Source organism: Scophthalmus maximus, chromosome 10 (genome assembly GCF_022379125.1).
Source record: "Scophthalmus maximus strain ysfricsl-2021 chromosome 10, ASM2237912v1, whole genome shotgun sequence".
In the NCBI taxonomy this organism is placed as follows: Eukaryota; Metazoa; Chordata; class Actinopteri; order Pleuronectiformes; family Scophthalmidae; genus Scophthalmus; species Scophthalmus maximus.
Genome location: NC_061524.1, coordinates 17,980,219 through 18,000,730, shown reverse-complemented (window position 1 = coordinate 18,000,730; position 20,512 = coordinate 17,980,219). Strand labels below are relative to the sequence as shown.

Genomic DNA, 20,512 nt, shown 5'->3' with positions numbered 1-20,512 from the left:
CAGTTTTCATCTTTTATGGATGTTACACTTTTCCACAGGTTTCAAACAATTATCTCTATGGCAAAGTCATGGCAAACACTACAACTTACAGACGAAACACAGGCTTGTCCTCCGAAGTGTCTACTGTTTTTTTCTTTGTCCTGATTGTCAGTTGGTCTGCCAGCCAAACTGTACTGGAAACTGGAAAAAGTCCACAGTTGAGGAGCTATTGTGTTTTTACTGAAAATTTTAATAAAACATCACTTATTCATTTCTGTTTCCATTCCAAATGTTGACATTTTTAAATTTTCTTCCCTGTAAACACATGTAAGCTATGTGGCAGAGTCATAAGTGGTGAGTAAAAATGACTTCTATACATTCTACAAAACAGAAAAAAGTACAACCACAAATGGAGTGTTTTTTTTTATCTCCAAGGTCGTCCCTCATGCACATTAGTCTCTATTGGATCTTAACAACTATCATATGGGTCACAAACAATTTATTTTGACAATACAACCAACAAAGTTTTCTCCAAAATGGTCTGTATAGATAATTTAAAATCAATATAAAAATAAACAATGAAGTTTGACTTCCCCTTTAAAAAAAAATGGACAGAGAGTCTTGACGGAGTAACACAAATTTTTGAGGATACACATGAAATATATGCACATTGCATTTCATCAAATACAAAAAGAAAACAAATGAAGGCAACAGTTCTTGGCTGAATTATCTGTGCTGCATCACTATATTAAGGGCAATGACGATTAATACATACATAATGAAAAGCAATATACAAAATTTCAGAGATAAATACATTATTTATAGTTGATATGTTACAAAATTTCCCTCCGTGAGCGCAAGTGTGTATTTGAACAGAAATATGACAATGAGTTACTCTACTTCCTACATTCTCAATGGATTTTAATTTTGTTTTTCAAATGTTTTTTTGTTGATCTAAAAGAACATGAAAAAGACAGATGTATAAATATTTAGCACAAGTTTGGCAATATCACAATAGTCTACAATTTTTAACCACATATAAAACACATAAGGGAGTTTGGAGCTAGAAGGGGGAGACTGCTCCTCATCAACAAGAAACAGACTTCACAGTAGCCTAGGAATGCATTAATATACAGTGCTAGCAAAAAAGTTGAAAAACATGGCAAAACACACTTGCTTAAAAGGAAGCTCTAGACATGGAAGTACATCATATTCATCAACAGAGCAGTGTTTTGTACACGTCAGTGTGCTTGTTGACTCAAAGTGGATTTTTTTTTTTACTTTTGAAGATGATTTTCTAGCTACAATAAATTACAAAATTTAAGTTAAAATGCAGGAATGAAACATGATACGTCCGCACCCACCCAGCCCCACCCGGTTTTTACTTGTATTTGTTGTACTTTATGATGAATTTTCTACATTATATATCTCATATATTTTTCCAGTTGAAATGTCAAACTGTCTTGGCCCCTGTGTATTTTCCTCACACATAAAAATACAAAAAAGTCACATTATAAAGACACACAACGTTTTGTGAATCTATTAAAAGAGAGTTGAAACTGAAAAAAAAAAAAAAAAAATTCTGAGGCAAATGTACTGTACATCAGTGTTTTTACTTTACAACCAGACGGTGAGTCCACAGAGTCCTTTCCAGTATTGAATGTGTGGTTGATTGGACAAATCCGAAGCCGAAGCGCAAACCCAACAGGTATACAAAATAAACCCTTCGTCATCCCGTGTCCTCTTCAAGGGTGATCAAATGGAGACGAAAAATCCCACAGAAAAAAAAAAAAAATATTGTTCCTTGTGAAATCCTTTTCTTTTCTGTAGGTTGGTGAAAGTCATTTAAAAGAAGAAAAAAAAAATTCTTTCTTTTCTTTTTTTTCTTCATCTTTAAAAAAACAGAACAAGCGGTTTACTATACATTACACCAGCATTTTGTGGTGTGTTAAGAGAGGGGGGGGGGGGGGGGGGGGGGTGTCCTCTGAAGTGGTAGAGAGTGGACTGGTGCTTGAGATGAAAGTGCATTTACATTGGAGGGACAACCAGGCCGGACATGGCTGGGGGGGGGGGGGAAAGAGACAGAGAAAGGCATATTAATTTATTGGGCTAAAAACAGACATGGACATAAACATGACATTTTTTTTACAATTCTAAAGTGTGCATGAATGTGCTGGTGCGTGTGTGTGCGTGTGTGTGTGTGTGTAAGTGCGTGAATGTATGCCTTTAAATGTGCCTGTTTGCGTGTGTGCCTGCGAGTGTTTGCCGTGTCCACCAGCCTGCTGCCGCACATCCTCCTAACAGGGAGAGTTGGAACACCTCCCTCCTGCTCTGACATTTCAGCCCCCAGCACGCCACTCTTGCCATGTGTGATATTTCTCCTGGCGTTGGGGTAATGGCAAACAGTGGCCCAGACTCCCCGGAGATGCGGCCGCAGTGACGGCAGAGCAACAACACGGTCACTTGCCACAATGCCACAATGCTACAGTACTAGACACTCCTCAGACTCCCCTCTGATTCCCTCTGCCGCTGACTTCCCTCCCCTCATCTCTTTATCCTCCCTCCGCTCTCCGCCACTGTACAGCGCGTTAGTCCCACATTTTCACATTCCCTAAGACGTGCCTCTGTGTCATTATCCAAGAGAGATTAGGCAAGATCAAAGGTAGCTTCCGTTATTTTACCAGGACCATCTGCTTAGGATATCATTAGCAACTGTACCTCACCCTGAGAGTTTATATATTCAGTATTTTCACACGTTTTAACAATTAGGCAACTAGTGAAGTGCCGGGATGATATATTATTATATTGCTCTGAGTATATTTGTAGAGTCATGGTTGAAATGCTTTTAAGTTTGCCAGCGCAGATGATGGCAAGGCATTGCTCATTAATTTCTGCACAACATGTATTAATAAGTATGAACGTGTAGCAAGATGAACTTTAATTTCCCACTTCATTAAGCCCAATGTTATTAATCTTGGGGCACACGCTACGGCTAAGCTTGTTTTCAAAGCAATCATGTTGGTCATGACACATGCACAAAACCTAATAAACATAATTACTAAAACAATTCTGGGAAGGTCCTTTCCTGCGACAACAGAGGAGATCATTTGTATGATAGGGCAACAAGGAAGTCATGTTTGCATGTATGTTTGTACAGACGGGACACGGCACTTGCAGTCCTATACTTACGTGCGTGTGTAAAGACATGCTCTGTGCGAGTGTGTGTGTGTGTGTGTGTGTGTGTGTGTGTGTGTGTGTGTGTGTGTGTGTGTTTGAGTGTGAAGTGAAAGGTGTAAATTGGCCTGTCAAAATGCATATATTTGTAATGATTAGTCCCTCACCAAACCGGACAGAGGCCTGAGCAGCGGTATCTGACCAGTAGTCCGTAGGGAAGGGATGAGGGGGTGAGGGGGGCTCACCTTGCAGTCCGTTGCCGTTGGCGCTGGTGCAGGAGGGGGGAGGGGAGGCCTGGGGTCGGACCACAGGGGCGAAGGCGCTCTTTTGTTTAACTGCGGAGACGATAGGGGAGGAAAAGAGAGGAGGGGGGGTGAGAGTGAGAACGTGCTGTGAGTAGTGCTCGGGAGGGAGAGGGCAGTTAAGGCAAGGCTGGGATAGTATTTCTGCCAGGGGGGATACATGATCAGTACTCACAGGCCCCTACCGTCAACATCTTGTCCGGTTGAACAAATACAGGTGGCATATGTTGAAATACACATGAAAAAGACCTAATATACATGCTTCTCTTCTGAGCTCCATGTGTGTGTTCTCCCAAGTACTAAAGCCAAACAAGCCTCCGTGAATGAATAGTAATATATTATCACCATCAATAATGTTATAACCCTGTCAGGAGTGATTCATAGAAGTGAAAAAACGAATGTGGGAGCTGGAATTAAATCAGCAGCAGCTTAGTGCTACTACAGCGTGTGATGGTGGCAAGCTACTCACTTCCATATGGGGAGTTGGCAGAGGATCCGTTGAGGAACCCGGGGGAGCTTGGCACACCCAGGTTCATACCGGCATTGCCGTAGCCATTCATGCTGTTGCTGACGGTGTTGTAGCTCGACTGCTGCGGGGTGCTGCTGGAGATGTAGCCCCGGGGGGACACGCTGCTGGTGTTCCGGCTGTAGCCCACTGGGTAACATGGGGTGATAGATGGAAATGGCAATTCAGTCATTCCATTCATTCCGCTAAGTCTTTACCGGCAAAATGTTGACTGAATACAGCGAACGATAATGGAAATTACAGCTGCAATTGACATTTTTTAACCGGCACACACTGCAGATGCCAGTTTAATAACAAAAGGTTTTGGCACTTAATTGGGCCCTTTAACTTCCCATATTGTCGATGATCCCCCCCCACCCCCCCACCCCCAATTTAATGAGTGGGGGAAAAAAGTGAAATTTAGCTATTTTTAATTTTGCTGAAAACCCCCCTGGAATCCCCTCAAGGACCCCTTCAGGTCCCTGGACCCCACTTTTGAGAACCACTGACTTATGGAGCCATACACTAAAATCCCATACCTTGGTCATTCCCTTGTGACTCAGACACATTGACTGCTAGCTGGCTGCTGAAGGAGTTGACTCCCATCATGCCGTGGGAGGCTGTGTTCGCGAGAGAGGGGATCTGGTTGTGGTTGCGGGGAACGCTGTACAGGGCCTCGGCGATGTCAGCTGCCCTCTTCAGAATGATCTCCTGAGATGCGAAGAAAAGGCAGAGGTTTTTTTGTTATTCATGTGTTGTTGGTTTTTTTGGTTTTGTCTCCTTTTCTTTTTTTTTATAGCCGCGCTTTTGCTTTGATGCGCGGTTCACGGCTATATGGCTATACTCACAGCGCATGTAAGCCTACGTTGTTCCAGATATAGTGGCGGAAATAGCCTTTGGTGATACTATCAGCAAATGTTCAATGGTTTTCTTATGTGGCAGAGGTGTGAGCACGCTAAGGCAGCTGTGCGGATACAGACCTGATTGTTGTGGGGCATTCCATACAGGGCTTCCACGAGATCGGCCGCCCTCTTCAGCAACACCTCCTGGTGAGGAAAAACAGCGAGAGTGAATGTTAAGGTCCAACCTGATTACACTTTGGGACCCCGGTTGTTGTTACAGTAGCAAAACGAAATGAAGAACAACATTACACGGCGGGGCCCGTGAGATATTTAGAATTGTTCACGTATTCCACAGGCTAAATAAAAGCCACCCTGATTTAAGAGGCACCAGTGCTGCATTTCTACGGCGGCACCACTTTGCTCCTTCCAACCATGCAGAGCAGTGAATAATGTTCCCTATCTTAATTAAACTGGCATAGTCCTTTAAAAAACAACACCTCACCCCTGATTCTAGGCCTCACGTTTGCTCTGGAGTTCAGCGCCGAGTCCCCCTCTCTTCAGAACAATAAAGTGAATTAGCTCTGGGTTAATCTAGTTCTGTTGTAATGACATTAAGGAATTTTTCAATTAACCTCTTTGACTGGATGTTGCAAAGGACTTCACAAATGACTTCCCATCCAGCAAGAGCTGGGTGCTTGTGCCTTGGGGACACGGATGCTCAGGATGTGGTCTTATCCATGTCTGCACGCTTGCCCCCGCTTGACAATGCGGATTAGCTGTGTTGCTTTGGCTCTTAACACTGAAAATGAGTTGGCCCCAGATCCCGTTTCCCCCCACTCTGTTTCAGGCTTTCGGGCTAGGTGGGGTTTGGCCCGTTTGTGTGTCTTTATCTGCTCTTTGAATTCAGCACTTACAATTAAATCCCTCTCAAGCAACCAGACTGCTCTCTTTGTTTTGTATAATACAGAAGGCAATATGCTCTATGAAAACCCTCTCGTCCTTTTAGAGTGCATCTAATCTGACAAAGGCAAATTGCAGACATGGCTGTTGCGTGTGTTTTTAAAAAAAAAAACGCTCGCTTGTTGTCACCTGCTGTAGAGCAGAGAATTGTCGACTGTGCTGTTAGAACCCTGGTTAAAAGCAATGCAAATCTGTCACCAGAAACATCTCAGATGGCGCTTGTTTTCTTCCCACATTCGCTATGTTTTCTTTTGCGGGCCCCGGTAATTTGTCTGAAGTGTTCCATCACTTGGCAATAGCAGTGTGGGATTAAGACGGCAGCTGCCGTAAATGAATGTAAACACAGCCTTCGCGCCTTCAAACAGCGGCCTCCAAGACTTGGCCTGCATTTGCAAGGCGCAGCGTACGCGGTGTGTACGGAGCGTGTGCATGGGCCCTTTCATCCCGAGGAGCATATCCACCACAGCCCTTGATTTATCAAGATGAATCACTGTAGAAGCCACTTCCAGCGTATGCCATGCTCTCTTATAGAAACATATCGCTTAATCCACCCCACGTTACCGGATGGGTGGCTCTTAGAATGGGCATTTACCTCTGAAATTGGTGTGTATGCTCAACGTTGCATGCATCTAGTTTGCATACAAATAAAGAATTATGGTTGTCGTGAGGCAGGTAGACTAAATGAGAGGACCAGCTGTCTTGATGTGTTCTCATCAGGCACAACAGATTTCTCTCTCTCTTGCTGAGTGAGATAAAGTGGTTTTCTTTCTTTTTGTCTGCAGTTAATAATTACCCAATAATCTATTCTATCATATTTCAAGATCTCCTACATGGCTCTCAATTTTAAACAACAATTAAAGCAATTAAGACTGTCGCACTCGCAAGCCATGTTTCATTCTCTTTAAAACGTCCTCTCCCTCCTTGTCCATATGGTACTTTGCGGCAGTGACATAAGGACAGCTTGGAAAAAGGAGGAGCGAAAACGATATTGCCTCTCATCCTTAATCTGTCGTTTACCGCGTGGTGTCTTAACTAACCAAGCTGACTCGCGAGGCTATGCTTAAGTGGCAACCTAGTCATATCCGCGCATGATGAGGAGTGCTGCACCCAATCAAGGCAGAAGTTTGTTTTCTTCTGGCGAAACGCTTTCATGCGTACCGGCTCATGCTGTGAATACGATTAACACGGAATAGTGTTCTGAGGGCATTTCCATGTAAATCTCAATACTACTCTGGCATAAGTGTAATTGGCTTTCTTGTCATGGAGACATATCAGAACACACCATGTTAAATCGAAACAATTAAAGGGCCTCAAATGATTTCTGTTGTTCTGTGACAAATGCGTGACAGATTTCTGCTATTGTTTGCCTCGCTTTGCATAAAGGCCTCGTGTTCAACAACTGTTTAAACGGGGCCTGCTCAGATGACAGATCACCTCAGATTTAGAGGCTGTTTTACATCATTGTAATCCCCCCCCCCCCTCAAAAAAGGGTAAAACCATAACAAATGATGTGTTATGAAAAATATCTAACAATAATACGTCGTGGCCCGACTGACTGTGATTCTTCAAGCACTGGATTAACATGGATGTTGTATTTATATTATCACAGTTAATAAAAGAGGGCCTAGGTTATGTAGCTTGGAGTGCTAATGCCATTTTAAAACTGTAAGGCAATTACTCTGTTAGCTCTAGCCTGAGGTAATGAATGCATTTAGAAGCATAGGGCCATTAGATGAAGGTACTTCAAAGAGCACAGGAAGAGAGATTCATTTAAATACATGGGTAATTGCTTGACATGAACACATTTGTAATATTTTCTCCTTGTGGATTACACAAAGAACTGGAAAAGAATGGGCTTATGCTCATTTTGGGAGGAAAGAAAAGAATCCAAAGCAATCAGCTTAATAATAAAACAATATTGGGTTTCCACTTTTAATTTCATAATGAAACTAATTTGTTACAGAAGAGAGAAATTGAGTGTGATATAATGTGATATCCAGTCTATTTGTCCATTACTGCCAGAGGGCACAAAATGGTATTATAAATTGTCTTTTTTATATTATGAATAGAAAATTGTTTTATAACAAGATCTTAAAAAGGGGGGTGAATTCCAAAGTCTCTCTTCACTTAACGCGATGCCCGCAAACCAATCTCCCTTCTCATCACTTGACTGCTCACACTTATTACTTTCATATTCACCCTGGACTTTGCATTGAATTTTTATATCTCCACTCCTCCCACAGGGTCAGACTGTCATCTGCGATGTTGTCTCAGAATTACGAGGTAAACTTCAATCAGAGGCAGCTTCCCCCCTTTTTTTCTCTGTGTAGCAACAATATTAGCGTGCATCCCCTGCTATCCATGAGCACTCCCATATTGGCTTTCTGTCTCCTCACAATTACCACGTGTCTTACTGGTCCCAGGGAGAAGGCTGGTGGAAATCAATAGCGCAGTAATATTATCAACTGAAGGGTGAAGTCATGGGAGGGGGGGGTAGAGGCGGTGAGTGGGCCTGGTGTCGATTTGCCTTTCCGCTAATGCACACCGCGCGTCCTCCAGCTTTATCTTCTTTTTATAGAGTCTCCCTACCTCACCTGCACCCTGTAATGGCTGTTCTCTATATGCCGTTTCTGTTCTCATTCCAAATGTACATGCCGGCCTCAGCACGCCGCGGGGCTGTTTTATTGGGAATGTGCTTTTGACCCCGAGAGCTGACCCTCAGATGGCAAGCTTAACAATGACGAATCACTTGGTGGGATCATTTACATGCCCCCTGAACCCCATATTTGGGTCCATTAGAGAGCAAATCAAATATTTATGTTGTTTATTGGAAGTGCAGGGTTTCATCTCACTCTGTGATTGTTTCATGCAAAGGCTGGGAGACCGTGCTATATTAAGTATACGCACACCCAGGAAACTAATCTTGGGCCCGGTGTCAAAATCTGTCCCGCAGCCAACAACGCTTTGTAGACCAAGGAACGAAGGAAAGGGTTTCTCTGTAATAACGCTGTGTTTAACATTGTTGTTTCTCTTTGTTCAAAAGATGTGGATTTCGCAAAGACACCGTGACTTTACAACGGAGATGAGGTTGCACCTAGATTGACCGGTGATGCCCACAGAGACAGAGAGAGCCATGTGGATTTTAAAGGTAAGTGTACTCAGTTGAAATTAGAGTAACATTTCATGTCCGGGTGTTGTTTCGTGTCTCCACAGGGATTGAGTCTAATTGAAACACTTCATATACTGAACCAGGGACTAACTGTGATGTTCCATTTCTTCCACGTTGCCTTGGTCAAACGTCTGCGGCTACCACACAGTCTGTTCTTTATTAAATTGTCCATTGGACCTTAATGATATTGCTGTGTTGCATGCTGGGATTTAATAGATAAGGTCTTTAAAGGTTTTACAGTATTATTAAAACTCCGAGGTGGCCGCCACTTTACTACATGCCGAGGGGTTTTTTGAATGTACTAATCAGTCATATTATTACACCTCACACATCTGGAATGTCAGTCACCGAAATGGTTACTGGCAGGGTAGCAATTAGTAAAAACACACAGATAGATTTTTATCAATAGGAAATGAAAAGAGTGAGAGAATCAAAGGGAATGATGAAAAGAATACAATTATCAAAGAGTTTCTGCAGTGGAGGGAAATAAAAAAAAAAATATTTGAAAGAACCTGTGCACCTTGGTTTTCATGCTCAAGTTTTCACTATGGCAGCCCATTTGTGTGCCACACCAGTGTGTCTCAAAACTGATGAGGCTTTCAACTCCTGCAGCCGGGTTCAAAAGAAAACAATAAGAAAGCCAAAGCATAATAACATGCAGTCTTTGTCTATTAGCTGTAGTAAGACTAGGGGGTTTACGGCACAGGGTTCTGTAAACAAAAGATTAAACCAAATCGAGCTGCAGAAAATGAAAGGAAAACATGAGTGGGGTAATGAGGGCGCAGACGTCGTCTCTGACCAGATTACCATCTCCACAGACTACTGGAGAGGAAAACGCCTGATTGAGCTATTTTACCACACAGAGAGTTTACGCCTCTCCCTCCACACACAATACCAATACCATTACCGCGCTGGTTAGTGGGTAAGCCACATATGTGAAGCAAAGCCGTTCCGGTTTGGGGTCACGGTGCTCTGTGCTGATGGTAATGTTTTGTTTATTCGTCACATTCAGAGTATTAAAGCCTTATAACCCGGAGAGCGCTGTCTCTCTGATGCTCTGTGCGGCAGCGACAGTGTACCGACCTTTGGTAACCTCTCGGGATCGCCGGGGTGTCTGGGGATGACCTTCTGCAGCCTCTGGAAACCATAGTCGATGGTTGGCTCGTTCAGGGCTGAAGGGGTGGAGAAAAAAAAGAAGGAAGGCAAAAATTAGAACCGTTTCAGGGTTCATTTTGCCAGAGGCGGGAAGAAAGTAATTGAGTAATCTGTTGGAGTTTACTGTACAAAAGTCATTTCAGAATGCCTAATTTTTCGAAGAAACCTTGGGGGGCCGAGACAGTGTCTTATGAAACAACGGTGGCTCCAGGGAGAAGGCGACAGAAAATGACACGGGATCCTCTGACACTTGTGTCACCAAGTGTTATTCCATTAACAGCCAGTGATGGCCTACATCAGTCTGAGTGGGACCCTCCTCCCCCCTTTTTTTTTTATCTGCTTGAGAATATTGACTAAAGCAAACTACATAGCAGGGGTATTTTAATCTAACAGAGCTTTAATAATCTGTGAAAGGCTGTCCACACATTGATCTAGTGTAGGATGCTGTCATCTCACCCGTCTGCACCAACTGTACTGCAACACTGGGCCCGTGAAATACGGCAACAGATCCCATGCAGCCATTAATCTCTCCCACCCCTCAAATAGTAATCTGGGGCATGAGGCATATTGGGCGATGAATCAGAGGCACAAAGTAAATGAATCATAACCCAGACTTTGGTGAGAGCAGGGCATTTTATGTCTGACAGTCCTAATGGGTAATTGAAGGCTTCCTTACAGCTCCGCCTGATTCCAAACAATCATGTGTACACTCATAGGCAGGACAAGGCGAGGGAGGGAGGGGGGGGAGGGCAGAGGAGGGGAGGAGGGGGGAGAAAGGAGGAGAGCGGTGTAAAGGGGGAAGGAACGACTTAATAGAGAACATCACTTCTCAATGTAGATATCATTTTCAGGAGAGTAACTCCGCCGAGCTAGGCGCTTCATAAATCAATGGCTTTCTATGGAGACTAATAAGAGCTGCCTGCCTCTATTCATTGTTCAGCCTGTAATTTGGCCCATCACTCATTACTCAGCATGTAATTTCAGCATTAACACCGCACAGCTCGCTGAACCTGCTGAACACCAGAGAATGTGAAAGCAAGCGAACGCCCCCCCACACACACACAGGCAGGCAGGCAGGCAGGCAGGCAGGGCCACTGAAGCACAAGCCAGGCAGTCACAGCAGGAAAATTGAACATTTATGTTTCTCACTCTTTCTTTTGTTCCCTCTCATCTAAATACACACGCACGCATGCTCACACACAACCTACACACACGCACACAAACATACTGTACCTACTCACGCATACACACAGTTGTCATGCCCTCACACACATACTGTACACATGCGCCTTTGCCAAAAACCCGAACACAGTAATTGCCAGCTCGACCGTGATCAAATAGAGCAATTATGTGTTCAAGCATGGACAATGCAGGGTGCTAATCGATAGCAAGGATCTAGCGCGCGAACGCGGTGGCATTCAGCCCCGTTACGCCAGGCACACCTGAATAAACATAACACTACTGGAAATCTGATTTGACATGTCATCATGCGTCCAGAAAACGACGAAGGTCCGCTTTCGGAATGTGGGGGGGAAACGCCATCTTCTCCTTAATAAAGGATTGATCTGCCGTATTGATCGTACATGACAAGGCTGTGGCAAGGAATTTGCCCCCTTTCTTTTGTTATTTCCACCTCCTTTCTTATCTATGCACTCCGGTAGTCTCATACATAGTGTGTATACACACAGGGGCATGCATATTGGTGTGCATGTGTGTGTGTGCGCGCGCGTGTGTGTGCTTGTGCCCGGCTGAGAGAGTGTATGTGCATGTCAGCCCTGCCAGACCCCGCTGCTCAGTGTGATGTAAATTGTGTATGTGTAAAAAGCACTCCATAATCAGGCCATCCATCATCAGAGGCTGTCAGTGGGCTCTCTTAGGGTGATACATCACGCTCTCCTGTCCTCTGCCTCAGCTGGGGCCTACACAACCCGCCAGGCATGCTGGGAACACAGCCGGAGAGACGTACAGTACAGGACGACGCCGAGGTTGGAAGAGGTCCTCTGTTTGATTTGCCTTTCCGCTGATAACGATGCTCTACTGTAAATGTGGACCTAAGAATTACGATGCGTGTGATTTGGAGCGCAGGATATCCTGTAGGCTCGAAAGTTTAAACTGAATTTAAATGGCATTTTTGAAAGTTTATATACAGTATTAAAGGTTTGCATATTGTAAACTGAATATGTCAAAGTGTTATTCACGCTCTGGATCGAACATGGCTCGGTGCTCTGCAGTTGCAGTCCAAGCGTCAGGCGTGATCTCCACATGTCGACATGTCGCCGTCTCATCTATCATGGAGATGATCTTTGTAACAACCCCGGCGTAATGAAACCAGTGACACAGGCCGCCATCTGCTATTGATTTCATGCAAATGCTTTTGACAGCTGATGGAGACTTGCATTAGCGCTAAACGGTGCTGTCAGTTGATGAGTTGACAGTTTTGTAGTCATCGCATGTACACTGGTGCCGGCAGACACAGACAGACAATGTCAATAATCCTGTAAGAGTGGCTGATGATATATACTGAGCACTTATATTCAATCTGGACAATAAATGCGTTATGTGTGTATTCATCGCATCGCTCCGCACATTTTTTCTTCCGAGCAAAGATTTTCTTTCATCCGCTGAGCTTTTACAAGAGTCATCGGGGCTACTCCTCTTTCTAACACCACACACATTGACAGAACCCCCACCACCCCATTTTTACTCCCACCTCCTCAACCCCTTTACTAATCTTTAGCACATCATTATTTTCCTACTTCACGCACTCTGCCGTAAACTTTACTCTCCTCTTAACAGGCTCTGAGATGCACTTGCATGACTCCATCCATGCCAAAATCAGTTTGGCCCTCCTCGTTCTGCTAACACAATATGGTGAAAGAGGGGGGGTGAGGGGGAAGAAGGAGCACACCCCTCCCATCGCCGTTACCCCTCCTGTAAGGGTTCTCAGACGCTGCATGGAAACATGAAACCCTGCACACACATCCCATAAATCCTGCACTGGGTGGGGAGTCTAGCCGAGGGGAGGAGGGACCGGGGAGGGGGGGGGGGGGGGGGCTGGGAGGTGGAGGTATGATGGGGGTGGGGGGTCGCTGGCACGTTCCAGTCACGCCCGCTTCCCGGCCCGCGGCCAATCAATACCACTTTCCTGTTTTAGAGGCGGGTAATTATGAGGTGGAGAGATTGTGTGACCTCTCACCCCTGCTGCATTACTCGCCTGATATTAAGATAAATTGCCTGATTTTGGGTAAACATATGCTGCAATTCAAACTGTCAGCACTGGTTTGCTCAGGGATAATTTGTATTGATCTCCTGGCTTCTTCCCCATTTTGCTTACTGACCTCATGGATAATTAGAGAAAAAGAGACACAGGGAGGTAAGGCAGGGCTTGCATTTGAATACTTTGCAGGAGAGATGAAGAGCACATGGGAGGGGGATGGCAGAGGGAACATTATGGACTAATATAATTTTCATTTTCTCTCATCTTCCGCTCAGATTTAGACAGGTTGCATGTTTTGTTCTATTACGTCGCTATTATATCTTTTTTCCCCCTGCTTGTGTTACATTCACGGGATATAATTGTTCATGGATTTCTTTCCATGGTTGGATTTCAGAGATGATTAGAATTTAACAAAAGCAATAAGACAACAAAGTGGCAGCGCATATGTTTCAAATTTAACTGCAAAATAATTATTTCCACATGTGAGTAAAATTAACACGATAAGCGACAAAGGAACAGACCTCCTGAAGAGTCTGCCTCTTTTTTTCTCCATGAAAGAATGGAATATTTTTTTTTCTTTTTTTCTGAATATTTCAGTAATTTTCTCACTCCGCAGAGTGAATGATCGTGTTTCAGAATATGAAGAAATGGAATGCATGCCTCGGTGTGCAGCTGTGACCGTATCATTTCCAATTTTGAATATCACGCATGCGCACAAGCACCAGTGGCAGGGCTTCAGTGGAATTCCTCTGCCTGGAATGTGCACTTCCCAGTCTTATTTTGATCTGATGCCTTAATCTGCGTGGCCTTTCATGCCACTCACACATTTTGTCTGAGAGCCCCTTTAGCCGCCTCAGTCTGGCCACTTCACTTAAAATGTAGAGTGGATGGCGTGTACATGGCGTCTGAGTGTGGTCTGTTGCTCCTTCCCCATGTTCCCTAGAAATAGGACATGAGTAACCGCTCTACAGGAGCAGTGTAACATGGCCGACGTTGGCAGCCAGAAGTGCTTACATGGCAATAGACCCGCTGTGTGCCCTCAGTCTATATGGAAGTGGATTGAACCCGCGTATTGACTTACAGTATCGGGGTATAAACACGGGGAAATGTTTGAGCAAAGCAGTAAATTTAAGGGAAATTGTTCCTTGTTAAGTCTATGAGCCTGAATGGAAGCTTGCACTGAGCACTAGCATTCCTGCCAGCCATTACAGCTTATTACGATAACTCTATCTTTCCAGGAGATAAAAACCTAGCCTTGTTGCCATTTGCCAGCTATTACTTTCGCTAATTATACTTAACTGCTCCGAGCTTATCTCCACTCCTCCTACACCATTGAGCAGTTATTTTTTCTTTCCCCTTAACACAAATTAGAGGTGGAGTGGGAGTTGGAAAGGGGGAGACAGATAAACAGCACAGGCAGAAGTTCATTTAAGTGTTATTGCATTTGTGACTTGTCAAACAAGTCTAACTGAAGCCTTCTAGGCACCTGCAGTCGGTTAGATGGATGCTGTATCAACACTCATAATGACCTTGTCTGGCTGCTGCTCCAGTAGAGTCGACCGAGACACAGAAAGAGTGCCTATCTTTTCTGCCACTGTAAGGCGTTAAAACTGAACACTGTTCGTACACAAAGGTGAGATACTGAGAAGTCATGCCACTGCTGCACAGAATAGAAACGTTCCAGTGTCGAGAAGGGAGAGAAAAACACACATGCACATGTAGAGACCTTCTTTTTTCTTTTCTTTTTTTTTAAATCAAAAAAACCCCAAACCAATCCTAATTGGAATTTTCACAGCAAACTCACGCAACGCAAACGTCATCTGTTTCAACACTGACCATATCATCTCCATCCACTGCAGCCAGTGATCACTGAGTGATTCCATCTCCAGCAGTCTCAAGATGAACAGGAAATTAAAATTTCAAAGATCTGCAGTTAGGATAAATCAATGGAGACAGATCAATGATCATTGAAATTTCATGAACTTTGAGCCAATACAGATTGAAAAAAAACCCGGAGACAGTTACAGTCTCCAGCAGATATTGCTCCTGCAACAGATAAAATGTAATTAACACGGTTAAAAGGGAGCAATGTTACAGATTGCAGATCCATAATTTCAGACTCCCTTCATATTGGTTGTGTTATTAGAAAGGGCCAGAGACACTTGTTCAATCCTCTTAGATGACATCTAAAGTATGTGTGCCACTTCTCGAAGGACGCCGGCGGACTCTCGCACATTACCAGCCCACAGAAATCAAATGGGTTCCCTTCACAGCTGATTGCAAGCGCAAATTAATATTGTAAAATGAAGATCAATACATGGACGGGGCACAGATCGATGACGGCTAAATTACGGCCACGCTTTCCCCCTCATTCAAGATGAGTTGTGTTTTCCTCTCAAAGTCAATACCGTGCTGCCTCCCTCATTCATTTCTCAATAAACTTGCCGATGAATTTCAATCAAAATGCGGCAGTGAAGGGGGGGAATTCTTTTAAAGCCTCTTGGATGTGGATCATACTGAAAATGGGGCAAGAAGTGGAGGAGGAGGAGGGGGGGGGGGGACGCCTCGTCTATCAAGAGCCCCCCCTCCCCGCCTCCTGTGTCTATCTTTCCTGTGGCAGAGGACTGATGCTGTGACTTAGTGAGGACAATCCATTTTAAGAGTCATTACAAAACAGACCTCTAACATTACTGTGGGACAAAAAGGGGGTCCAATTAAAATCAAATCAATGAATACCATTCCTTACTGGGAGAAAAAAAAACACACACACACACAGGCATACTTTCTTTTTTTCTTTTGAAAGATACCCACAACACATTTCACAGAGAAATGTAACAGGAGGAAATACACGCGCAACTGCAAGTACTTATTTCAATCAATTTCCCGGAGCTGGATTTCACAGGTCACTTGCTGATAACACGCGGCGGAATAATGCCACAGTGTGCTCTCAAAGCCTACCTGACAAGCTGCCTGACAGTGGGGGAGTGCGAGCACGTGTCACGTCAGCCCTCTAATTGGACACAGGGACCTTCCTCCGCGGAACCTTGTCGCGCGCCACACAAGCTCACAAGCCCTTCAAACCGGGCCCCCATCTAACTTGGCAACGAGTGTCTGCTCCACTCCTGCGGAGCTAGTGCTAAATACCAGCGTTGTAATGAGACAGGCAGGTATGGGGACACGGCTAGTGGATAACATGCTTTGACACATGCTAAAACTGTTGTGCCAACTGGTTACAACCCATTTGACTGTGGCGATGACATTTGTAAACGCCTTTGTCATCCCTTCTTATTGTAGCACTTCATGCTGCGGGGTTCAAATCTGCAGATGACCCAAAAAATTGTGTGTAACGGATTTTAGGGATTATGATATACGCCGCTGACGTACAGTATCTGGCATGTGTGTGTGCAAGTCTGCCTCTAAAGCTGATCTGTTTACATACTTCCTTGAATGCCTTTGATTATAGCATATCTTTGCTGTAGGCCACACCCCGTCACTGACCAGCAACCAGTGGAGTACCACACCCAACCCTGCAGGACAGGAAATGAAAAGGAAGCTTTCCATCTGATCAGCTTCTGAGTCTGGGACTTCAAAGTGACGGCAGGGCGACGGGGGGGGGGGGGGGGGCTAAGGACAGGCCCGACTCACAGGCCGAACAGCGCAGGGCCCTACAGTATCTGATGTGCCCCGATAAAGACGTCTGTGTTTGTTTATTTCATTTTTTCGGCAGAGGAGGGTCCAAGACTACAAAACATTTTGTTCCTCTTTCTAAGAGTGGAAGAGGAAGCGAGTTTAATTTTGGATTTGGGAATTAAATATCACTATTTATATCTCTGACTTGCTGTATAAAAGGGTTGCCAGTTTGTTTTTGGTGGACTTCAGTTGTACATGCACGTAAAGACAAATGAATTAAGATTATTCTTTTCTCCATTCATAAAATAAGAAATTGTAGTAGAAGCTTAATTTAAAAGATACCCTACTTCTGCACTATCATCATCTCTCTTTTCCATCCCTTACAGGACTGACATTTCTTGATCTCCACCAGTATTGAGTGAAGCACACATGACCTCTTTGTCCTTATGTTGATGAATGACTGCCTCATACCCATTTTGTCAGATTTTGGTGCAGTGGAGTCGATAGCGTCACCTTGACGAGGAAACTTTGTGATCCATCAGCCCTCAAGGCTGTCTGGCCTCAACTAAGGCCTGGCAAGAGCAGCTCACTGCGTGGGGCATCTACTCCGTCCAAAATCCTTCACCCAGTGTGCTGCGCTCTTGTGAGGTCGAACGGATGGCTCTTATTACTGCCGCTTTACAGTGAGCAGGGGGGAAAAAAGAAAGAAGGAAAAACACTTGACTTGTACTAATAGCTGAGAAGCCATGCTGGTCAACAAAGGTCTGAAGACGAAGCACCCTGTCAATGCCCAGCTTGGGAAATTAGCAAATAATGTTCCCTTCCCCCTGACAAATGTGTGACAGCTCGCCTTCGCCAATCATTCTCTCCTAACGTTATGATGCATGTCCCGGATCCCCACTGGAGGATACAGGCGAAGTTTACTGACCCTCAATTTACCCATGACAAATGGGGTCCCGGTAAATGTGCGTTTTCTGGGGCGCGGAAGGGGTTCATTTTAAGCAATCCTGGTTATGTGGATGTCACTGATTAGGATAAATAGTGGCTGAGTGTGTTAGGACCGCTTGCAGAACCATATTACCAAGGGCCTGCATCGTTGCCCCTGGAGGGGAGCTCTCGTGGAAACTAGAAAACCAACAGCTCTGATGCAATTAGGAGCTTAAATTGGATAAATTGTACGGTCAAAGTTTTTATTTATGATGTACTCTTTCATAGAGTGCTTTGACTATGCAGCAGGATGCTGCAAATGAGGGTGAAAATGGAGACTTTACCTTAAAAATATCTGATAAACGCAGCATATACGGTTTGCAGTGCTTAATAAAGCATAAAGTATAATAAAGTATCGACTCAGGTACAGCCAGGACTTTCTCCTTTTGATTTTCTGCAACCTTGCTGACAGTTGGTTCTACTAGTCCTGTCCGGACCAATGGATAACCAATACATGGATTAGACAGAGGACAAGCTAGCAACCTCGAAGGGACAACGCTTTGTTAGAAGGTAAAATATATGGACTGTAAAATAACAAAGAATAGCCAAGTTTCTTTAAAAACATGTGGCAATTAAAGTACAGATAGAGTATAAGCTCCTTGAAGCAGTCAGTAAACTACAGCCTACTAAAGTTTTATACATTATGTCTGTTTGTCTCATTACTGTTTTAAACATTCAATAGTCGATGCCAACAGGATTATCTGACATATACTACAGGGCGCTCTCTCTCTGAGAATGGATTGTGAGTTTTGGAGCCGTTCCAGGGTGCTAACCCGAACAAGGACGTGTCTCTGCTGTTCGAATTGACTGCAGTCTCCTCTGTGTTGACTCTTGGTAATTTGTGATAATTTCTTAAATTGAGCGAGTTAAATCTCCACAATTAGGGTGGTGGTGCTAGAAGAGTCAACATGAAAAAAAAAGGGGGTCTCCAAAAAGGCACTCCTCTCAAGCCGAGCTCTCAAGTCACGCTTGGAGCCAAATGCTTTGATAGCTAAACCTTTGATATGCACATGTTGCTCTCCGATATGACACCGGGACATTCTGTGCCTTTTAGACGCCACGGTGTCACTACATGCCCTTTTCCCATGTAATTTTGCTATTGTAACTCCAGGTCATTTCAAGTCAATTTGCCTGTGCAGTGCCATTTGTTCCAAAGTGCTTGTGTTACAGACAGAAATGATGTGGTTTGAAATGAGCTGTTTCACTCTTAAATACATGATCCGCTCTCCTGCACGTCGGCCTGTTCATTCCCTTTTTTTTTATGTGTGAGAATAGTGGGTAACAACCTTTCACGTGGCAATTACTGTACATACGGAAATTTAGTGGTACCTAATTCTAGCGTTATGCATTCTGGTTTCATTCTCTCAAGCGTCAGCCCTTGTACAATCAGGGTGAGACACACAGGGAATAGCAGCGCGGAGGAGTCGGACCTGTCTATTGGTGACTTTCCCTTTTAATTCAGCGCACTAATCAATTGTACCACCATTGCCTCCAGGGGTAATTGTATCTTTACACTAACTGGAAGTGAGTAGGAACCCAGGGAAGACAGAGAGGAAGAATTGTGGGGGGGGGGGGTCAACACAGATAGAGAGAAGGGGACACGTTTCCCCAGTAAAACCTGATGGTAATCATCCCAATCCGCTTAGCCTCTGTGACTAATGGGGTCTGTTCTTAAGGGACCTGGCACTTTCACCAGGGTGCTATATAAGCCATTAATGTCTTAACTTATACACCTTCTCAGGGCTGTGCAGTAACACATGTACGCACAGACACACACACACAGACACACACACACACACTTTCTCCCTCTCGCTTGCTCACACAAACAGACGCACATGCACTTAAACGCAGCCACACTACACTCCTGTTTCATTATCCCGGTGCCTTGTTGGCCTCTGCTCCACTCCTGCAAGGGAGGTTAAATGCAGGAGAGCTGGGCCAGACTGCACGGTTGGAGGAGAAGGGGACGGATGGCTGGGGGTGGTAGTGGTGAAGGTTTGGGGAGCAAGAGAGGGGGGGGGACTTGATGAGAAACAGCTGCCCCAGGATGGTGGGGTCTGGACTTTTTTTTTATTTTTTTGGCAGGGGGGGTTCGGGGGGGACCTAGCCCTCACTTTGCAATTCTGAGGTGCTCAAGGCCACGGCTGTGCTGGAGGCCTGGGGGAAGTGAGAGTGCTTCGACGCGCCCCCGTTTCATTCTGCCCATCAGAGTTGGAACAGACAGAGGCTTCCAGGTCAGACAGGCTCTGACCCCCGCAACCTCTGTCTCCTCGCCAATGATGACAGATAAGACCACCACTTCCTTCTGTTAGCCAAGATAATCAGATCCCTTACTTATGGTGTGACACCCACACACACACACAAACCATTTCTCTCCCGCATACACATCTTTGTCGCCTCTTTGTGCATTTTCTCTCTCTCATGAATTCAAAGAATAACTTCAGACACACTCATGAACTTAACCTAGATATTTTCTTTTCTAATCTGATTCATAAAAAAAAGTGAAACCACATGTTGCCTTGGAAAATCAGCAAATTAGCAGAAAGCATTATCTGTCTCACAACAGGGTGGATTAAGGAACTTGGCAGAATG

The 20,512-nt window shown here is 44.5% G+C and overlaps 1 protein-coding gene across 8 annotated transcripts in view; it reads right to left on the bottom strand.

Annotated features, from left to right (window-relative positions):
• The window catches only part of ebf3b (EBF transcription factor 3b), a 69,026-nt gene continuing 48,514 nt past the window's right edge, over nucleotides 1-20,512 (bottom strand). For 4 of the 8 annotated variants that reach the window (XM_035606658.2, XM_035606656.2, XM_035606660.2 and 1 more), the window contains exons 11-16: nucleotides 10,015-10,103; nucleotides 4,941-5,006; nucleotides 4,500-4,671; nucleotides 3,925-4,110; nucleotides 3,321-3,488; nucleotides 1-2,039 (exon numbers count right to left, since the gene is read on the bottom strand). In XM_035606658.2, coding sequence (XP_035462551.1) covers nucleotides 2,008-2,039; nucleotides 3,321-3,488; nucleotides 3,925-4,110; nucleotides 4,500-4,671; nucleotides 4,941-5,006; nucleotides 10,015-10,103 — 713 coding nt within the window. In that variant the 3' untranslated portion in view covers nucleotides 1-2,007. The remainder of the gene's footprint in view (nucleotides 2,040-3,320; nucleotides 3,489-3,924; nucleotides 4,111-4,499; nucleotides 4,672-4,940; nucleotides 5,007-10,014; nucleotides 10,104-20,512) is intronic. The other 4 variants (XM_035606661.2, XM_035606662.2, XM_035606664.2 and 1 more) reach the window with 1 other exon arrangement.